The sequence below is a fragment of the Megascapheus bottae genome, chromosome 25 (assembly GCF_031878675.1).
Source record: "Megascapheus bottae isolate mThoBot1 chromosome 25, mThoBot2.hap1, whole genome shotgun sequence".
In the NCBI taxonomy this organism is placed as follows: domain Eukaryota; kingdom Metazoa; phylum Chordata; class Mammalia; order Rodentia; family Geomyidae; genus Megascapheus; species Megascapheus bottae.
Window position 1 is genome coordinate 23391333 of NC_143533.1, and position 16325 is coordinate 23407657.

Sequence of the window (16325 nt, forward strand, 5' to 3'; positions counted from 1 at the left end):
CAGAAATAGCAGGGCCAATCAGTCCTGGATGGAAATCTTCAATACTGGGAGGTAAAATGAACCCTTTTATTATTATTGTTGTTGTTGGTGGTGGTGGTGGTTTTTAACCTTTTTCTGTAAGTTGTTTATCTCTGGCATTTGCTATGCAAACAGAAAGCTGCCTAACACACAACACAATGATACTGAGTGACTGTAAAAGTCTGGGAAAATGGATTCCACTTAAAGGGAACTGGCCACTCTGAGGGAAACACAGGAGGAGTCTCCTAGTCTTGCCCTCCAGAGTGCCACCAGGGAGAAGTTGTATGTAGAGCCCAAAGCTCACAACAAAGAGTGAGAACTGAAGTCAGTGTTAAGTGTTGAGTACACTTAGGGAAGGAGCATAGACATCGCGCCCAATTAGAGAAGGGAAACAAGGAGTTTTTTGATATGCAAAAGGAAAAAGAATACAATCTGATGAGGAACCAATTTCTAACTTTCCCACCAGGAAAGTTCAAGATCCAGTTGTGCTGCCATGCCCAAAGAACGCAAAAACCATGGCCCGGTTGCCAGAGACAGCTTAAACACCGTCAGCATACACTCCAAGCCTTCAAGTGATAAAATCCTGCAACCCAAGAAATACAAACAACCAAGTCCCCCTGCGTGACAACAGTAAGAAATAAAATAAACTGGGTGCTGGTAATTCACACCTGTAATCCCAGCTACTCAAGAGGCAGAGGCTCAGAGGACTGTAATTCAAGGTTCATTGGGACCAAAAAGTCTGTTAAGACTCCAAGATGACCAGTAAAAAAATATCAACCAGGGGGCCGGGAGTTTGGCCTAGTGGTTAAAGTGCCTGCCTAGCATGCACGAAGACCCGGGTTCGATTCCTTGGTACCACATACATAGAAAAAAGCCGGAAGTGGTGCTGTGGCTCTAGCCTTGAGAAAGTCCAAGGACAGTGCTCAAGCCCTGAGCTCAAGCCCAGGACTGGCAAAAAAAAAAAAAAAAAATCAACCAGGGTAGAGGCATGGCTCAAACAACAGCCTGTCAACTGAGCAAACATGAGGCCCAAGTTCAAACTCCAACCCACTACAAAAAAATGTTCTTGTCACAATAGGATCTGAGGCACTGGAAAATCCTGTAAGCCAGGGAAGGCAGGAAGATGAATGCAGGCAACTGGACGCAGTTCAACTAGCTTACCTCCCCGCAATGCTTTCTGGCCAGTTCCTCCAGGCGAGATTTTAACAAATTAACACTTTCATTGGACAGACCTTTGGCATTCTTTAACTCTATCTCAGGAACTCTGAAAAAGACAAAAGCAGCGTCACAAAACAGATCTCACGACAGAGAGAATGGTGAACCTGTGTGCATCCCAATTCACTGAGCTCTCAGCACGCTGGAGACTGAAGGGTCCCAGACACCTCACCACCTCACCACCTCTGATTTACTGAGCTTGAACAACTAACTGCCTCCCCGTCCATGTGTACTGCCACTGACAGCAGATTTACAACCAATTATATTTTCTCAACCTCAATTACTTCTTGCTTCCGATGCGCTTATATCCTTTATGATAAATTGATCACGGTCAGTATTTTCCTTACTCTTTGAGTTGTTCCAGCAAATTCTCAAGTCCAAGGAGAAGGTCATGGGAATCTCCACATGTATAGCCAAATTACAAAAGGTCTATTGGGACTTAGAAGCTGGGTACTGGTGGCTTATGCCTGTAATCCAAGCAACTTGGAAGGCTGGGCAGAAAAATCCATGATTTATTTTTTTTCCTCAACCCATAGCTGTGTGCTATGGAGTGTTCCTGTCAATCCTGCTATGCTGTGAGCAGGAGGAGTGTGATTCTGCTCAGGCAGAGAAGTCTGCATAAGCCCATCTAAGTTGAAGAGGTTGGGTACGCTGACTAATGCCAGTCACCTTAGCTGTGGTGGGAATGGAAAAATAGGACCACAGTCCAGGCACACATCTGGGCAGAGAGCAAGACTATTTCCAAAACAATCAGTCTCCTCCTCCCCCCAAAAAGTGTGAGGACTGGAGGCATAACTCGGCTGAAAGCCGAGAACTATCTAAGGTAGATGCTGTTTGCTGAAATACAAGTTTAACCTTGGAGAGGAAAGCTTACATGCAACAGGGAAAGGAAGGGGGAAAAATGAGCTGGAATAGGGGCTGGAAGTTTGGCCTATTGGCAGAGTGCCTGTTTAGCATGCACAAAGACCTGGGTTTGATTCCTTGGTACCATATACATAAAAAAAAAAAAAAAGCCAGAAACGGTGCTGCTGTGGCTTAATTGGTAGAGCTCTAGGCTTGAGAAAAAGTTAAAGATAATGTTCAGGCCCTCAGCTCAAGCCCCTGGACTGGCAAAGAAAAAAGCCAGAATAAAAACCTTAGAAGCAGTTTCTACAGGTACTCACATGTCTGGGTAGGTTGGGGGGCACTTCACCTTCAAGTCCACTTTCACATACACTTCTTCACCAGCCAGGCCCTGGGGGTACAGAACTAAGTTGATTTCAGGGGGGCCTTTGACCTAAAAGAGAAGATGGACATTCGCTCTAGAGAGTCAACCATAATGGTCAAACTCCAGTACCAACAAAAACAATTATTATTATTATTATTATTTTATTTTTATTTTTTGCCAGCCCTGGAGCTTGAGCTCAGGGCCTGGGCACTGTCCTTGGGCTTTCTTCAAGGCTACTTGCTCTACCACTTGAGCCACAGAATCACTTCTGGCTTTTCCTATGTATGTAGAACTGAGGAATCCAACAACGGTCTCCATGCATCCTAGGCAAGTACACTATCACTAGTCCAAACTCCCAGCCCCCAAAACCAATTATTATGGGAATTTTCAAACAAAAGGAGAGGTGTCATAATGACCCCCTTGTACTTATCACTTGGTTTCAACAACTACCAGTTCTAAGACAACCTTTATAATGGTTCCTCCTACAGCCATGGCCTTAACTTATCCTGAGGTCAGTCCCATTAACTAGTTTTTCATAGTATTTCTCCATTTCTATCAACCATCTTTTTTGTGTGTGTATGTGTGTGGGGGGCGATCATGGGGCTTGAACCCAAGGCCTGGGTGCTGTTCGTGAGCTTTTAAGAGTAGTGTTACACAACTGTGAGTCACAACTCCACATCTGGTTTTCATGTGGTTAATTGGAAATGAGTCTCACAGACTTTCCTGCCTGGGGCGTCTGGATTTGAACTGTGATCCTCAGATCTCAGCCTCCTGAATACTATAATCACAGGTATGAGCTACCAGGGCCTGGCCATCTATCAACAGTCTTTACAAGTATGAGCTTTACTCTCTTCAGGCAGAAATATAAAAACAGAAAGAAAGGTTGCTTCCAAATATCTTACAGGTGCTTTCCACATAGACTTTTGTATAATCACCAAACTACGATTCTGTCAAGAAAATATGTCTTTAAATGGGCATGGTAGCTTACATCTGTAATCTTAGATACTCAGGAGGCTAAGATCTGAGGATTAAGATTCAAAGCCAACCCAGGCACTAAAAAGTCTGAGACTCTTATCTCCAATTAATCACTAGAAAACTGGGAGTGGGGCTGGTGGCTCCAGGGGTAGGGTGGGGTCACCTTGAGCTAAAGAGCTTAGGGACAGCTCCCAGGCCGAGTTCAAGCCCCATGACTAACAAAAAAGAAAATAAAAGAAAAAGAAAATATGTCTTTATGTAGGTCTATATAAGTGATCTATATAGATCACTTCAGAAAATAGATTATTTTAATACTGAAAGTTCAAGAAGGGGACCAGGAGTTTGGCCTAGTGGTGGAGTGCTTACCTAGCATGCATGAAACCCTGGGTTCAATTCCTGGGTACCACATACACAGAAAAAGCTGGAAGGGGTGCTGTGGCTCAAGTGGTAGAGCTCTAGCCTTGAGAAAGCCCAAGGACAGTGCTCAGGCCCTGAGTTCCAGCTCCCGGACTGGCCAAAAAAAAAAAAAAAAAAAAAAGAAGAAGAAAAAGAAATACAACAGAATGCAGTCCCATCCTAAGAAGAGGGGATTTGTCATATACTAATCTCCCTTCACTTACACAGTCTGTGGCACTATGTTATAGCAGCAGAGAATGAATGAAGATCCTAGTCAAGCTGATTCTAACACTGGCTGAAAAACCTACAAAGTAAAACTAGTCTGGAAAGCAAATGGAAACATTAGGCATTCAGGTTTGCTACAAATGTAACTAAAGCAATATTGAGAGTGTTGCTGGAGAAGAGGAACAATGTTAAAAAACAAACAGACAGATACATTTGGGAATCATTTCACTGCCAACAATCTGAAACCCGGACCTGGAGGATCCTGGCTGGAAGCTGGTCATGGAGAAAGCCCCTCAAGACTCCATCTTCAATAGCCAGCAACATGCGAGGCCAGGGGACAGCTCAAGGGATTATGAGACCCTGGGTTCAAACCCCAGTATTATCACATAAGAGAAAATGAAGTCATGGAAGATCGGAATGGATATTTCAAAGATTTCATATTTTGGTAACAACGGAACAACGAAGTGTTTTCCTTTCCTTTTCTATTTATTTATTTAATTATTGGTGATCTTGGGGATTGAACCCTGTGCCACATGAGCTACAACCCCAGCCCTTTTTGTTTTCATTTTGATTTTGAGCTAAGGTCCTCCTAACTTTGTCTGAGCTGGACTCAAACTATTCACCCTCCTGACTTTGCTTCCTGAGTGGCTGAGTGTACTCCGAGTTTATCACCACACCCATTCTGCCTCCAGTCCTGGAGCTCAAACCCACAAAGAAAACAGGTGACTGAGCTACAGCCTCAGCCTGAGAAGTCTTTTCTAGGAAAGCAAATGCAAAGGACAAAACAACAACAACAAAAAGTCCACGGGCAGTATGGAACAAAAAAGTTCATTTTTATTCCATTAAAACTTTTTTAAAAATTTTTCTTTGCCAGTCCTGGGACTTGAACAAAGGGCCTGGGCACTGTCCTTGGGCTTTCTCAAGGCTAGTATGCTACTGCTGAGCCACAGTACCACTTTTGGCTTTTTCTATGTATGTAGAACGAAGGAATTGAACCCAGGGCTTTGTGCATGCAAGGCAAGCACTCTACCACTAGGCCATGCTCCCGGCCCCTCTGTTAAAACATTTAAAATTTTTTATATACTGGGTTTTGAACTTGGATCTTTGCACTTACTAGGCAGATGCTCTGACACTTGGGCCATGCTCCAACCCCACTATTAAATTTTTTATTGCATAAATTAGATAAAAATAAAAATGCATGTGGTTCATTACAGGTAAGTACTTATAAATCATGACCCACAACATTCATCTTCTTAACATATATCTAGAGCTTACAAATGAATAAAAAAATAGCACACAGCAGAAAAAGAAATCAAAGATAAACAGTTTGCAAAAAAAAATCAAGGCTTACATACAAACGTGGTCAACATAGCTAAAACTCACAAGGAGGGTTGGGAGTTTGGCCTAGTGGTAGAGTGCTTGCCTAGCATGCATGAAGACCCAGGTTTGATTCCTTTGGTAGCACATACATAGAAAAAGCCCAAAGTGGTGCTGAGGCTCAAGTGGTAGAGCTCTAGCCTTGAGAAAGCCCAAGGACAGTGCTCAGGCTCTGAGTTTAAGCTCCAGGACTGGTTAAAAAAAAAGAAGAACGAATGAAACAACAAAAAACAACCGACAAGGAGACATTATCTCCTGGCGGAAGTGGATATGAGGTGTGAGAGTCTACAAGAACCCTCACAACTTTGACGTAGCACCAGAGACAGAGATGATAAATTATAAGCCAGCAGACCCTTGCTGATAAGGTAATCTTGAAGACTGATTTGATGACAATGTAGAACCATCTTTCAATTATAAAACTGTATTTTAGGGGCTGGGAGTTTGGCCTAGTGGTTAAAGTGCTTGCCTAGCACGCACTAAGACCGGGGTTCGATTCCTTGATACCACATACATAGACAAAAGCCGGAAATGGTGCTGAGGCTCAAGTGGTAGAGCTCTAGCCTTGAGAAAGTCCAAGGACAGGGCTCAGGACCTGAGCTCAAGCCCAGGACTGGCAAAAACAAAACAAAACAAAAAAAAAACCTGTATTTTAAACTATGACTGTCCAAATTTTTTTGTATGTAAAATAATCTTTACGCGGCATTCTAAAATATTACTTATCATATATATGTCAGTCATGGGACTTGAACTCTGGGCTTGGGCACTGTCCCTGAGCAATTCAGCTCGAGGCTAGCACTCTACCACTTGAGCCAGAATACCACTTCCTATCATATATAACACAAATTTTACCAATATGCAAATTATATATATGCTTGTAAGGTGAAATTTACCTTGAACATATTCCTTCACAAGTTAAAAAAAAGTCTGGGGCCGGGAGTTTGGCCTAGTGGTTAAAGTGCTTGCCTAGCATGCATGAAGACCCGGGTTCGATTCCTCGGTACCACATACATAGAAAAAAGCTGGAAGTGGTGCTGAGGCTCAAGTGGTAGAGCTCTAGCCTTGAGAAAGTCCAAGGACAGTGCTCAGGCCCTGAGCTCAAGCACAGGACTGGCCAAAAAAAAAAAAAAAGTCTGAATTTGTTGGCAGTAATTTGGCCTGACCCGACCTAAGGCGGTGAACAGTCTGCATTCTGCTCAGTGTGAAATGTGAATATTCCTAACTTCCAGCGGTGGTGGATTTTTGGAAGCTCCCCTAGATAGGGGAGAGTTGTCAGCAATGTGGGAAACCCACACACAGTGGAAGGCCACTGCTGAGCTCCGAAAGCCAGCAGGCCTCCAGGGGCTCGACTAGAGGTCGGTGGATCTGCATGGCCTTTCCCTAGACTGTTGCACAGCGGGTCCTAATAAGCACTTGTTAAATGACTAAGCCCCCATTCATCCTTACTGGTTCATCAATGCTCATTTGCCTAGGCGGCCTTTCCAAGTTGTTGAGGCCTTGTGCTCTACGAGCTCAGGCCCACCGATAGTCACTGGATAAGATTTCATGTGTTTTGTGTGGTTCTCTATCATGTTACAATGGCCACCAGCTGTAAATTCGTATGGTTTTGTACTGCTACCTGAAAAAAGCTGCTTTTTGCCTTATTTTTTTCTGGTCTGCATTAGAAGGTAATGAAGGTCAATGCACTGGCTGAGGCCGCGGACGTCGCGGGAGCCTTGCGTTAAGTCCAGTGCACACCTGGGCATCCATTTTTGCTGTCAGTGCCTGGAGACGGAGAGGACGTGAGTGGACCGAAAGCTCTTACTGTGTCAGGACAAGCATGCGTAAGTGGTGCACACCGAGGTAGAGCGTTCACTCGGGAAACGAGGGCCAGGAAGCGAAGGCCCTCGCAGGAGGGCTGTGCCTGTCCGCAACTACCGAGGGACGTGGACCGGCACTTCCCGGAGATGCGGCGTCCCACGGAGACCCGGCGGGCGAGCCGGAGCGGGGCTGCTGAGAGGCCGGGCTGGGCAGGAAGATCCGCGCTGAGCGGCGCGGAGCGTTTCCTGCCCCTTCACGCCGGGCCCACCCCGCAGGGGTGCCGGGAAGGCTCGGGGAGTCCCTCCACGCCGGGGCGCGGGGCGCGGGGCGCGGGGCGCCGGGCGCGAGGCCCGGGCGGGCCCGGAGGGAGCCCCGGAGCGGCCGAGCCGAAAGCCGTGGTGAGCTGGGGACCGGCGGGCTGCAAGACCCGCCCAGCCCGGGAGCGCGCGGGGCGGCCGCGGGGGAGGGGGGCCGCCCGGGGGAGGGGGGGCCGCCCGAGGGAGGGGGGCCGCGGGGGAGGGGGCCGGGCCTGCCACGTTCCTACCGGTCCGGGCGAGTCCCGACGCAGGTCTTGGAAGTCGGCGCCGTAAATGGCCTCCAGGGCCTGCAGCTCGTGGTCCTGCCGCTGCGGGTAAGTCTCCTGCGGCTCGTCGCGGCCGCGCCCGGGGGTCCCGCGGCCACCAGCCATGGCTGCGCGCGGGCCGAGGCAGGGCCGCCGGGCCGCGGCTGCCGGGAGCCCCGGCGGACTCGGGGGCGGGGCCCTGACGGCCGACCGACCTGTGGGCGGGGCCTCGCGTGAGGGACGGTGTCGGAGCGGGCCTTACGCGGGAGACGGGCCTGTGGGCGGGGCCTCGCCGGGGAGGCGGGCTTGTGGGCGGGGCCTTGCGTGAGGGACGGTGTGGGGGCGGGTCTTACGCGCGAGACGGGCCTGTGAGAGCGAGCCTCGCTGGGGAGGCGGGCCTGTGGGCGGGGCCTCGTTTCGGAGACCGCCCTGGGGGCGGAGCCTCAAGCGGGAGACAGCCCTGGGAAGGTGTGTGGAGCGAGGTTCGAGACCAGGGCAGAGGGGTGTCCTGTAGGAGGCTGGGGAGGGAAACCGTAGAGCTTCGCGGAAGTGGGAGGACAAATCACGCAGTTTAGAATGGCACGGACTTGCGTCATTTTCAGGAAGCAAGCCTCCCAGAAGCGCCGGCCGGAACCACGCCCGGCCACACTCCAGAGTCTAGGCACAAGTTCCCCAAAGCCTGCTGTGTCCTCCACCAACTGCACAAGGAATGGTTCTTTTGCTTTGAAATACAGGATTTACTAAGCGGTGTTCTACTTCAATATAAAGAGGGTTTTTTTGTTTTGTTTTTGCGGAATATGAAATCAATTTATTTACGTGTTGTAGCCATTCTCTGGCGCCTTAATGACTTTGTCTTTAAGGCTCCTATCTTGGCACTACTATCGCCAGCTTCCTCTAAATATCTGCATATACATGTTAAGGTGAGAGGGTTTTTTTAAATGTCAGAAAGTAATGCATTTCCATCTTTGATATTTCCTTTAAAGATTAATAAGCAGAAATTGATTGAATAGTTAGCCTCTGTTGATGTTTGGTAGGGAAGGAAACTGAGTTGAGCAAAGGGAAGTGGTGGGATTAGCACTTACCATCTAGTGAAGCACGCCTGCTCCCCTCTCCAGCCTCTCCAACTGTCCTAGATTGACTCTGCAGAGCTGGTGGGTTTGCTGGTGAAAGAGGCAAAAAAAAAAAAGTTACATTAAGCCTAAATGCCATTTCAATATATAAATTTATCAGAGCCTGATGTACTTCTGGTCATGAAAAACCCAAGAATTCAACTCACTGATGCCCATAGCATCTATTATCAGCTAGGTAACAGAACTTCCATTCCTCAGAGATGTAGGAAGTCTTTATTGACACTATCAGTGTGCCCAGGTGTTTTAAAGGTTCTGACGCAGTACCTTTCACTACCTAGAATTAAAACAATCATGCTCTCTCAAAAATGCAGGTCTCTGTTTTCATGATCCTATTTGCTAGGACAGACCGGGACATAGCATGATAACGAATTGAGAAATTCCTGGCTGCCTGGTACATAAATGTTTATTTCTTGCTCATACAAGGTTCAGTGAGGATCAGTGTGGGTCTACCACATGTGGCCTCCTGTGTGGAGACTCGGATACACAGGCTGTGCTATCTTGGGGCTCCTCCATTTCAACTCTAGACCCTTCCACAGTCACAGTGCCTGTGGGACAGGGACTTGACAGTCACAAATGTCATTTCAGCACATGTGCCCCCAAATGACTCATCACCTGACTGCCCACCTGCAAGGACAGCCAAGAAATAGTTTTTGTGTGTGCGTGGCTGGGAGGAGAGCACTAGTAATGTATCTTGATAATAATCCACATTATCTGTCTTTTGTACAGGCCTAGAAATAGTCATCTGGAAATAGAACTCTATTCCAGATGAGCAGCCAGGTGCAATGGACCCACCCTGCTCTCCTCAGCATGCTCCTAGCACAGAACATTTCTGTTTCTCCAGCTCCCCCCCTCATCTCCCTGTGATGTGTGGGGTGAGGGAAGGAGGAGAATAAACACCCCAGATGCCACCTCACAGACCCTTGGTCATCTTGGTTTGCATTTTCCTAATTCCATACCTTCCCTCACCCTATTTTTCTTTTTCTCTTTTTTTTTTGCCAGTCCTGGGACTTGAGCTCAGGGCCTGGGCACTGTCCTTGGACTTTATTTTGCTCAAGGCAAGCACTATCACCAGGCCACACTGTCAGCCCAGTCCTTCTTTTCTTCCAACAAATGTCAAGACTGTTAGAATCTGAAACTTCTTCTGAATGAAGAGAGAAATAGTACCTATCCAGCTTAGTTAATTATTGAGAAAGTGCTTATTGTCAGTGATTTTCCTATCACTATGCCATGGATATTTTAGGGGGAAAAGCAGAATAGGAAATAAGTCTTACTGTCATTTTTGTACCAGCACTGAAGTTTGAAGTCAGGGGTCTGGATGCTGTCCCTTAGCTTTCCACTCAGAGCTTGCCATGATGGCTCACACTTGTAATCTAACCTATTCAGAAGGCTGATCAGAGGATGAAAATTTCAAAGCCCTGCCCAGGGAGGAAAGTCCTCAGATTCTAACCCCCAGTTAACCACCAAAAAGCCAGACATGGATGTGTGTTTCAAGTGGCAGAGCACCAGCCTTGAGAGAGAATGCTAAGGAACAGCACCCAAGCCCTGAGTTCAAGCCTCAGTACCGGCACCAAAAACCAAAACAAACTAAAGAATGTAATTATTAACTTCCTCTTGATTTTGGTTTCCCATTTTTTTTTTTCTTCTTTTCTTTGGTGGGTCATGGGGCTTGAACTCTGGGCCTGGGTGCTGTCCTAGAGCTCTTCCTCTCCAAGTTAACACCCTACTCCTGGAGCCACAGCCATTCTCCCATTTTCTAGTGATTAATTGGAGGTAAGGGACTCAAGGTGTTTTGTGCCTGGGCTGGCTTTAAACCTTGATCCTCAGATCTTGGCCTCCTGAGTAGCTAGGATTCCTAAGCGTGAGCCCTGCCCAAATGTTTAAAATAACTTACATGGATTACCATGTGCAGGTACCCTGAGAACTAAAAGATGTGCAAGACATGGATTTTTGCCCTTTCAAGGCCAGAAAAATAAAAAGCTGGGAGCTGGTGGCTCACACCTATGATCCTAGCTACTCAGGAGGCTGAGATCTGGGGATCTCAGTTGGTTCAAAGCCAACCCGGGCAGCAAAGTCCATGAGACTTCTCACCAGGTCACCATTCACAAACCGGAAGTGGAGCTGTGGCTGAAAGTAGCACAACACCAGCCTTCCATGCCCAGGCCCTGAGTCGAGTCCCCACGACTGCCCAATAGAAACAGAAGATGAAAGGTCACCATGGACCTCGGGACAGGACATGTGAACTCTGGTGCAGTGACTGCCCAGCCATGGGCAAGGCCCTAGGTTTGCTCTGCAGGACTGGGGGAAAAAGAACAAACTACTTGATGAAAACAATAAAAGTAAACAATTTTTTTTTTAAAAAGGTTACACAAGATGACCGGGGTGGTGGTGGTGGGGAAGTGTGAAAGACAACAAAAAACAGAGACAAGAGAAGGGTATATCTGTGCGAGAAACAGCGCAGCTACCGCCTGGGGAATGAATCAGGATCCCGAGAATGGAGAGAAGTTGCCCGGGACAAGAGGCGGCCATGCAGAACCGCCCCGGTGCCGGCCGCGGGGCCGTCCGCACCACTGACCAGGTCCTCTACCGGGTCCGCCCCGGCCGCTCCGGGGACCCCGCGCGCGCCACGCCCCCGCCCCGTCTTCGGGGCTTCTCCCGCCAGAGCCTCGTCCGGCCCCGGCCCCGGCCCCGGCCCCGCCCCACGCCTCCCCGGGGCTGGCAGTCACGCCGCCCAGGACCAACATGGCGCCGTCCTCCCCGACAGGGCGAGGGGCGTGGCCACGCGCGCCACGTGACGTCCCCGCCGGCCGCGCGCTCCCGACCGCCACGGGCACGCGCCGGAGCCCGGCGGCCGTGGGGGCGGTGCCGCTGCCCCGTGAGGGGCGACCTCGCGGGGCGGGCGGGCGGGCGGGCGGGAGGGAGGGGGGGGTCCCCGCGGGGTCACGCGCCGGTGTCCCGGACGTGGGGGGCGCGGGTCCGGGCGCCCGCAGCCCTCGGGGCGGGGCGTCGGCGCGGAGCCCGGGGGACCCCGCGCAGGCAGGGCGGCGGGGGCGCGGCGCCCCTCGGCAGGGCCGCATGCCGGCGGGGGCGTCCGCGGGAGTGGGCGGGCCGGGGAGGCGGGCGGGCGGCATGGGCGCGCGGAGGCGGGGGCCGGCCGGCGCTCCGCGGGCTCTGGCCGCGCGGCCTCCGGGCGTCCCGGGGGCGCGGGCTTCGGGGCGCGGCCTGGCCTCGCCCCCTCCCCGCCTCCGCGCCGGCGGGCCGCGCCGCGAGGAGACGTGAGGAGCCCGGCGGCGGCCGTCGCGGCTGGACTCGGCCGGGCTCCCGCGCGCCCCTCCGCGTGCCGGCGCGAGGCGTCCGCGGGGAGCGGGGCGCCCCGGTGTCACCATGGGGCCCAACGCGAGCTGGGTGCCCCGGAACGCCAGCGAGCCCCGCCACGCGCCGGGCGCCAACCGCAGCGCGCTGGGGGAGCTGGGCGAGGCGCCGCTGTACCGCCAGTTCACCACCACCGTGCAGGTCGTCATCTTCATCGGCTCGCTGCTGGGTAAGGCGCGGGGGGACCGCGGGGGACCCCGGGGCCGCTCCAGTGCCGGGCGCTGAGGACGGGGCCGGCCTGCGCCTGGGGCTCCGGGGTCTCTGGCTCCGGGGTGGGCGCGGGGCTGGGCGCCCGGGAGCGTTGTTTACGCGCAGCAGAGGAATCTGTGTGGAGGTGACTGGTGCACCAGGCTGGAAAGTGACAACTTCCACGTGTGGTCTTCCGTGATCCTGGAAAAAAGAAAGGAAAAACCCCTCCAAGGAAAGCAAAGCCGCCTCGCGCTCCCGCATCCACGCGTCCAGTGTGAACACCGAAGGCAGCCACAACCCTCAAGCCACACACACCTGGTTTTCTTACCCCCCCCCCCCCGGCTCGGGAGGGAAGGAAAGGAAAAAACCTGGCGTGGGGACATGTCCCCGTGTGAGGGGACTGCGTGGTTCCCGAGGAATTGCTGTGCTGGTGGGAACGCGCGTCCACTGTGGCTCCCGTACACTCACGGCTCTTGAATGGGAAATGGTTTCTACCGAGGCTTGTCAGACTCAGTGCTCATTTGTGAAAATCTGGTGTTACGGTCTTGCGAAAAGATTATGATTATAGGGAATATAAGCAAGAGGTCTAAAGTCTTAAAGTTGCAAAGAGATTATCTTTCTTAGTCACTTGGGAATTTCCGTGGAAACAAAAATAATATCCAAAAGTCCTTATTTGGATGAATGTTAAATGTTCGGAATTTTCCTTCATATTTTCTCTAATTGTCCTCATTCCATTCCATTCTATTCTTTCGTAATATTGATCTTTATTTATTTATTTATTTTTGCCAGTCCTGGGCTTGAGACTTTCTCAAGGCTAGAGCTCTACCACTTGAGCCTCAACACCGTTTCCAGCTCTTCTCTATGTATGTAGTACCGAGGAATCGAACCCCGGGTCTTTGCTCTTGCTAGGCAAGCACTCTGCCACTAGGCCAAACTCCTGGCCCCTGATCTTTATTTTTGTCATGAAGGTGTTTTCAGGAATGGACACCAGTGGTGATGCCTGTGTTTTAAGATCGACTGAAATGTGGAATGCATGTAAACAGATCAAAAGCTTACCAGGTCCCAAGCACTTTTGACATTCACTTCATAAACATTTACTAGAAGCTGGGCAAGTATTATCGGGCTTTACTTGTGCATATCCTTCATTTCATCTATACCAGTCCATCGCTCTGTCATGTTTTAGGTTTTCCTGATTGGCAACTTTGAAGAAAAACAGGGAAAATTTTTTTTTTCACATTTTACTCTGAAAATAGAAGACAGAGGATGGTGTGTGTAAGATTGAGCAGTAGATGACACTCAGTAAATCGTGGTGCCCTTTCTAGTCTAGCAGCTAAAGTTGAAGCTCCTGGGTAAATTTGTTCTGGTTTCAACTCCTTTCCACTTATCACTTGCCAATGACTTGCAAAGCTGCTCCCAAATGTCTCTGAAGAGGAGACTGATTTATCCTTGATCTTTGGTGATGTCTGGCTTCACCTAATGACACACTTTCTTCCTGTGTCTTCTTCCTAAGAGAGAATTTTATCTGCTCCTTCCTATTTTCAAAAAGTATGGGTAGAATTGCTGGTTTCCATGAAAGCTTAGTTGAATCAAACTTTACTGGTGTATTTATTTCTAGTACATTTGATTCATTATCGGGTCCATTCTAACATGTCTATGTGCATTGAAACATTCCTGGTAATGCCAGGAAAAATGAGCTTAGTAAGTTCTAAAGCATGTACCCTCAGTTGCTAGGTAGGTACATTTGGGAATTATGGTTTAGAAGCCCCCAAATAAATTAGGACTAGGACAAAGGTAAATTATGGGAGAACAGTATAGTGTCTAGAATAAATAATTGATTAACTGATTTAGTATCTAATATTTGTACTCCTCTGTTCCCAAATACAAATGAGTTTTTATTTTCTCCCCTCTTTAAACAAATAAAATATACTTTCTACTTCCTCTAAATAGATTTCTTTTTATCAGGCTTTTCAGAGGCTGGCTATTATGTGAAATCAATTCCTACAAAGAAAGAAATTCCAACTACTGATATCTTGTACCTCTTTTTTTTTTTTTTTTTTTTTGGCAGTCCTGGGGCTGGAACTCAGGGCCTGGGCACTGTCCTTGGACACTTTTTGCTCAAGGGTAACTCTTCCACTTGAGCCACAGCACCACTTCGGGCTTTTTCTGTGTATGTGGTTCCAGGGAATCAAACCCAGGGCTTTGTGCATGCTAGGCGAGCACTCTACCACTAGGCCACGCTCCCAGCCTCTATCTTGTACCTCTTTTTGAAAACTTTTGATGTCAACCCTTTACAGTTTGGAATACCTAACTTACTCCAATTATAGGGAACATTATTTGCCCATGACCTCAGGAATTGTATACGGTATTACTCAAATACTATGGCTTTGGAGGGTTTGGGTAAAGGAGTGTTTCTCAGTCTTCATGTAATATTTTTGGGATATCTTCAGATAGGTACATACAGTCAGATAATTGAGCCAGAAGTTTCAAGCCAGATGATTGAGATTCCTTTTCTGTAACAAATGGCTCACACCACTTTTAGTAGTCAACAGTGAGAGGTCAAAGGCTCAAAGTTCTGGAATCACCACCGCCAGTTCGTGCTTTGGATGGAACTCTCTGAGATTGAGCTTTCTTTTCCTCACTTTCCCTGGATTCACAACTCAAATGCTTTGTTCTACCTTGGAGCGATGACTTAGTAGTGACTTAGTAATGAGCTAGCTTATTGCCACTACTACTACTATACTATTGTATTACTTGTACTACTACTGCTGCATAGATTGCTGGTTGTCCACACTGTCATCTTTGGAGACATGGAGGAGTTTTTAGAACTATAAATGAACTTCTTGTTATTTCAAGAAAAATCACCACTGTGACCCACAGCCAGCACTCATATGTCCTACACTGAAGTTTGAAATACAAGTCAACCACACGTATTGTTTTGTTTTGTTTGGTCAGTCATGGGACTTGAACTCTGGGCCTGGGTGCTGTCCTTGAGCTCTTCAGTTCAAGTCTACTGCCTTACACCTTGAGCCACAGTGCCATAGCATCACTTCTGGTTTTCTAGTGGTCAATTGGAGATAAGAGTCTCATGGACTTAGTACCCAGGCTGGCTTTGAACCGTGATCCCCAGATCTTAACCGCCTGAGTAGCTAGGATTACAGGCTTGAGCCACCGTGCACGGCTGCATGTTCTTTCTATTCTCTCTGTTCTTTCCTTACTCTTAGGAAGGCAGTCCCTCTCCCCTATTTGTACGTGGAGTCTTAACCCCAATGTGAAGGTTGTTTAGGAGGTCGGGCCCTTGGAAGGTAAATAAGTTTGGATGAGGTCGTGAGGGTGGGGTCTCCTGGATGGCTTGGTGTCCAAGAGCTGGCTGTCTGTTTCTCCTCTGGATGATATAACAAGAAGTCAGTCAGATCACTGATCAGTATCAAGCAGTTTCAGAAGACTTAGTCCTAACAGACCACAGCTGTTAGCACACAGGAACCCAAAACCTCTCAGCTAGCTTATCTTGGAGAATGTGGGAAACGGTCCTTCTGACTGTGTGCACCTTTGCATAGTCTTACAGTCCCAATGTTAGGTGTTTTTGTGCTGGTCCTCAACTTGAGCTCAGGGCCTGGGTGCTGTCCCTGAGCTTTTATGCTCAAGGTTAGCATTCTACCACTGGAGCCACAGCTTCACTTCTAATTTTTAAAAAAAGTTTCACAGACTTTCCTGCCTGAGCTGGCTTTGAACCAAAGTCCTCTGATCTCAGCCTCCTGAGTAGCTAGGATTACAGGCATGAGCCATTGATGTACAGCTAGTAAGTTTTATTTTTACACCAATTTTGATAGTTTATAAAGAAAGAAATTTGTCGTAGGTATTAGGTTTT

At 48.9% G+C, this 16325-nt stretch overlaps 2 protein-coding genes and 1 non-coding gene across 3 annotated transcripts in view; 1 reads left to right on the forward strand and 2 right to left on the reverse strand.

Moving 5' to 3' along the window:
- Nucleotides 1-7938, reverse strand: part of Eif2ak4 (eukaryotic translation initiation factor 2 alpha kinase 4) — a 53048-nt gene extending 45110 nt beyond the window's left edge. Inside the window, exons 1-3 of the mRNA XM_090318621.1 lie at nt 7755-7938; nt 2397-2509; nt 1180-1282 (exon numbers count right to left, since the gene is read on the reverse strand). Of these exons, the coding sequence (XP_090174747.1) occupies nt 1180-1282; nt 2397-2509; nt 7755-7898 (360 nt within the window). The 5' untranslated portion in view covers nt 7899-7938. The remainder of the gene's footprint in view (nt 1-1179; nt 1283-2396; nt 2510-7754) is intronic.
- A 651-nt stretch (nt 7939-8589) lies between these two features.
- LOC150046654 (small nucleolar RNA SNORA33) lies at nt 8590-8717 on the reverse strand. The gene has a single exon (XR_016532659.1). It is a non-coding gene; the product is annotated as a small nucleolar RNA SNORA33 (small nucleolar RNA).
- Nucleotides 8718-12207: 3490 nt separating this feature from the next.
- Gpr176 (G protein-coupled receptor 176) overlaps nt 12208-16325 on the forward strand; it is a 44131-nt gene continuing 40013 nt past the window's right edge. Inside the window, exon 1 of the mRNA XM_090318622.1 lies at nt 12208-12440. Coding sequence (XP_090174748.1) covers nt 12284-12440 — 157 coding nt within the window. The 5' untranslated portion in view covers nt 12208-12283. The remainder of the gene's footprint in view (nt 12441-16325) is intronic.